The sequence below is a fragment of the Olea europaea genome, unplaced genomic scaffold (assembly GCF_002742605.1).
Source record: "Olea europaea var. sylvestris unplaced genomic scaffold, O_europaea_v1 scaffold376, whole genome shotgun sequence".
Taxonomy (NCBI): domain Eukaryota; kingdom Viridiplantae; phylum Streptophyta; class Magnoliopsida; order Lamiales; family Oleaceae; genus Olea; species Olea europaea.
The window spans coordinates 142,293-147,553 of record NW_019256967.1 but is presented as its reverse complement, the minus strand read 5'-3'; the positions used below and the strand labels follow the sequence as shown (position 1 = coordinate 147,553).

The 5,261-nt window shown below is 34.8% G+C and overlaps 1 protein-coding gene across 1 annotated transcript in view; it reads right to left on the bottom strand.

Moving 5' to 3' along the window:
• The window catches only part of LOC111386882 (XIAP-associated factor 1-like), a 7,550-nt gene extending 4,820 nt beyond the window's left edge, over positions 1-2,730 (bottom strand). The window contains exons 1-3 of the mRNA XM_023011373.1: positions 2,560-2,730; positions 2,340-2,422; positions 295-430 (exon numbers count right to left, since the gene is read on the bottom strand). Coding sequence (XP_022867141.1) covers positions 295-430; positions 2,340-2,389 — 186 coding nt within the window. The 5' untranslated portion in view covers positions 2,390-2,422; positions 2,560-2,730. The remainder of the gene's footprint in view (positions 1-294; positions 431-2,339; positions 2,423-2,559) is intronic.
• Positions 2,731-5,261: the final 2,531 nt, after the last annotated feature.

Here is a 5,261-nt window from a genome sequence, read left to right as displayed (position 1 = left end):
AAGGGTAACAATGATCCACAAGTATAAATTTGCTTACTAATGCAAATTGAGCATCATTGCAATACAACCACAAAAACATACACGACATAAACTACTCAATATTTTAACACCAAAATTTAGAAATAAGACATTAATAAACCTAAAAAGTATAATAAACTGATACAGGAGTAAAAAAAAATTGGTCCTAAAAGTGATTGAGGCTATGAAGGAAACATAAGACAGATATAGCAAATTTTTCTACTACTCAAGTGGAAATTATTGCACAAAATTTCTTGATAACATAAATTCACATACCGGAGCATGAGTACTTAGAAAGTGTTCCTCAGCAAATATTTTGGGAACCATATCACAACAGACTTTACATTTTTCTAGATTCCGAGAGCAATGAGCAAAATGCAGGTCCATATTTGAAGAAGGAATTGACCTATCACTGGAAACCAACAATTTCTATAAATTAGCAACTGTTTACCAGGTTGAAAGTTAAAAATAAAGTTAAAAAATGTACCAACTTGACAATTACAATGATGCAGCAAACACGAAACAGTTAATAAGCCAGTTCATCGTCAAAAGTTAAACAACAAGCAAATATTTCAGCAAAAAGATAGTTTATATTTTAAAAAATAAAATTGGAAATTTTCCTATGAACGCTGAAGTATTGGACAAAATAATTCGTTTTACATTATACCAGTCCTATTCAACCTCATTACTCCTTTCAAACCTAAGTTCTATAATGTGCTAAATGACCAGTTAAAGCTACAAGAGTCTTCCTCCGTAAATTAAACAAACAGGTCTCGGCACGCAAGATCCTTACTGCCAAAAAAGGGCTACAAGTGCACTTGTGCTTAGATAATTCAGGTGTTAGTTTTATTTGTCACTTATCAACATAAGCCAGTTAAGTAATAAAACACAAATGTTCTAAGCATGTCAATACAAGCCTTCCATGAAATTATGGATAAATAAATGAAATAATGGTGGTTGCTCCAAGCTTGGCTTGGCTCAGTTCTTTTGCAATTCTACTTCTAAAAGAAAGAGGAAAATTCTTTGGCACTAAACATTAACGCAGAGTTATATTCATTTCCTGCAACTTTTTTCCACATCTTCATGGTATACGCTCTTGCATTTGCGTTGGATATGCGAGTCTGAGGAAATTCAGCGGATGCACACTTCTTAAAATACATTACATTTATGTCCTTGAAACATTGAGAAGACAAACAAACAATTACAACATATCATCTGCATTTCAAATTCAAATTTATGATTCCATAGAACAGTCTGATAAGTTTTTCTTGCATGCATAAATGAGGGCTGCAGAGTCTATGTGCAAGATTAATACTATTGGAGGAGGAATCAAATGAACTAAGCCTTTAATGAAACCCAAGCCGTTAATTAATTTAGTGCTCAACTTGTCATTCGCTGAAGTCATCCGCTGAAGTCATCCATTCATTCAATGAGACTATTTCTTAATTCTTTCACGATGGACTGAACACGAAACGTACTTTTTCAAACAGTCGTGAAAATCACAAAATTCATTTTGAATTTATCTCCTTTTTACCTGAAAATACATATAATACCCTTAATTCCAGTATCTTATCAAACTAGTGTTTCTGAATAAATCTGACTCAACAAGTTTTTGCAAACAAAATTATGCATAGAGACAGTTTATGTCTACATGAACAACTAGGTACACAACACAAGGGACAATGACAACCGCCAAGTCAGATACCCCATAGCATCTCTATGTTCCAGAAGCACGAATTAATCATTCAACCAAGTGAATTCACTTATTTGAGAAACTCAACCAGTATTCTTGAACAGCATGGAGTTTGGCTTCTTTATTGTACTAACAGTCAGAAGTTTCAGAATTCCTTAGCATGACATTTTTTTATTATTTATCATAAAGCAGCATATACTAATCTGTTTTGAAATTTAATTACGACATTTTGGAACAGTTTCTACCGGTTAAGAAAAAATTTCCCAACTCATTATAATAATTAATTCTGAAAATTCATTTTGAGAGCCTAGTATCTGGTGAATAACAGTATTAAATTTTAGTATCTTATAACCAAATTCTATGAGTAACATCAAAGAATCGCACACAAAGTGTTTCAGTAATAACTTTTTCTGGTAATCAGTTGTGAGAATCACGTGTCTGACAATATTTAACTAAAGATATGTGGCATACATTTGTTAAAAGTATGCACATACAATACAAACAGATATTACTAATGTATGCGCAGTAAATTTTGGACAAAGGTACGACCCTCTAAAACTATAAAGATTATCCCAAAAAAAGAAACCTCATTTAAATTAATCGTCCTAAAAAATAAAGAAAATCTCACCAGTGGTTGCAGATGCTGGTGGCTTGACGATCATCAGAAGCTAAAGCCATTTTCCTCCCACTTGAGAAGTTCCACAAGAAACCCTGAATTATAAAAAGTGAGAGGAGAAATGAAAAAAGAGTCAAATAAACGACAAACACGCTTTGAATTAGGTGAAATTGTGAGTAGAAAACAAATCAAATTCCCAGTTTTATCTCAATTTTATCAAAAAGATAACAACCTTAGATTGTATTGACGCTATTTCGATGCGATCGATCGATTGTTGACGGCCTTAGGTTCGAGAAACGAGAATCTGAACAGAGGAGAGAGAGAGAGAGTCCACTTTGACGACGTTTGTCTTCGTTTAATTATTGAGTCGTCTGATTGGCTTCTTGATCTCTGGTAGAAATACAGTAACAAGCCGTTGTTTAAGCCCCATTTTTTCCCAAGCATGTCTCATTTTCAATTTCACGTTCTTTCATAAAATAATTATAAACACATATTTCAAAATAAAATTCTTAATTTTAAATCCCACATTCTTCTAAAAATTATTATTTCATAATGCATTTTATCCCCAAAATGGAAATCCAGGACTAAAATCCATTCTTGAGAATCATGTTGACTACCATGAAAGTTATATTACATCATAAAACATTTTTATGTGTTATAGAACTTACGTGGTCAAAGGGAAAAGATAATCTCACACAAATGAGATTTCACGTTTTGAGTTGATGTCAAGCCATCAGTTCAATCTATAATGATGTTGGAAATATCTTTATGAAATATTCTGATAATACGAACTCATCTAATGAGATAACTATTCAAACGGGGATGGAGCTGGGGGAACAAATTTTTTCTTATATTGAATTGGTACATAGAAAAAAAATCAATTAAAAATTTCTTTTTTTTTACCTATCTTTTTAACCTTAAAAGACTAATGGACTCGGTTCAAATCTGCCCCCATTCCTCCTCCCCAGTATTCAAAGGATGGGCATATTGTATGAGGTAAGAATATTAAAATATGAACATCGAGATGAGCTGAGAACATCCAAATGAAAACATTCAGATGAAATGAGTATATCAAGATGAGACGAGCACATTGAAATGAGATGAGAACATGTAGATGATATGATCAAACATCTGAATGAGACGAGGTCATAAGGATGAGTCCGAATCTAAGCGGATGAACACATTCCAAAAATGAAACCAAGAAAATGATATGAAGAAGCCCCCAGGGCATATCTCCCAGTGACAAAGGGGAGGGCGGATAGGGCTCAGCGCGGCAGTGTGCAGAGTTCGATTCCCCGCAAGGTGGAATTTGCTTTGTTGCAAGCGGGAGTTACCATATGGGTTAACAGCCTTGGCCTATCCATGTGCTCTCCATCCTGGCTCCTGGGAGGCACATCCTGCGATTTACCTCCTCCACGATGGTTCAGGGCAGGGTCTGTGGGGGCCCCTAAGGTTGGGGTTCAACCTTTTAAGAAAATGATATGAAGAAGTACTTACCTAACCCTACCTACAATATCATAGGTTCAACTACCCCCACATGGCCCTTCAAAAATTTAGAAAGATGGTAGATGATAGTTTGGTGTGACTAAGTGTGGCATTGAATTAAATCAAAGTTACAAATACTTTAATAGAAAACAATGAGGTAAGGCATTTTGTCCACTTATTTTTTAAGATTTATGTCCCTAGTGGATAACTTTTCATAATTTAGTTTAATAATTTTTTTATGACCCTATAAGTGAGAACTTAGCTCGGACCTCAAAGTTTCTTCACTGAGTTTTATGAACTCTTTTCATATATACGTAGAATTTTTCTCTATATAAGCTTTTAATTCGAAAAGCCTAAAGCAACGCATGATTTGGTTGGTTGTATAAATTTTTCGAAGTTCTAAATGTGCTGGAAACCACTATACATGAATGTTCATAAAACTTGAATGAGTTATTTTCTCAAGTTTTTGTGCTCTAAAATGTGTAGAATTATATGGTGTCACGTTTATAAGACACTTACATGATTTCAAATTTCCAAGGGCCCAATATTCGTCGAATAATACTATGCAGTTTTACTGGGGTTGCAATATTCGTCGAATGATACTATATATGTCACACCCCCAAATTAATATTGATATCTATACACAACTTAGACATAGAATTTTACATATATTTTTTTTTTTGAATTTGTTAACTTCTAATCACCTGTGACACGATCATATAATATATCGAAACCCAAAATTATATCGCCATAATCCAACATATATATTCAGAGCTTATAAACATGTCTACAGACCATTTCAAAAGTACACTATATAGGATTCCAAAATATAACCCTACAGATGGCAGCCAACAAAATAACCCTACAGGTCGTCATCCATGTACATTGAACTCTGGAATCCTGTAGGAGCTCCACAGCTAGCCATGCTCTCTATGTAGTTCCATGTTCACCTATAATATAAGAACTACATAAGCCAATGCTTAGTAAGCAAAATCATGCATGTCCTGAACATGAGTAATAACGACATATGACACCATGCCGTTTACTTTAAATATCACGATAAAAAGTATCATATTTCAATATTCGTCAAAGTCGACTAGAAATCATTTCACTTGAAATCTTTCATTTCATTGGGCCCTTAACCCACTTACTATGCACCGGATAGAGCTCAGTATAATATCAATATCAATAATCAAATGGCTAATATGAAATCGACACCGACGAGTGGACCATCCTCTCGTGACCACTAGAGGCCCATACCCTGACTACCCCTATAATCACCCAAGAAGTCTCTCACCCGGCAGCGCCAATAATCATAATATCACAGGGGCACAGTCGAGTGGTCCGCCCTCCCGTGATCACCAAAGGCCCATCCCCTATCTACCTTTGCAATCACCCAGGAAGTAACACCCACATGCCAAACATATCACATAAGCATGCCTCACATGC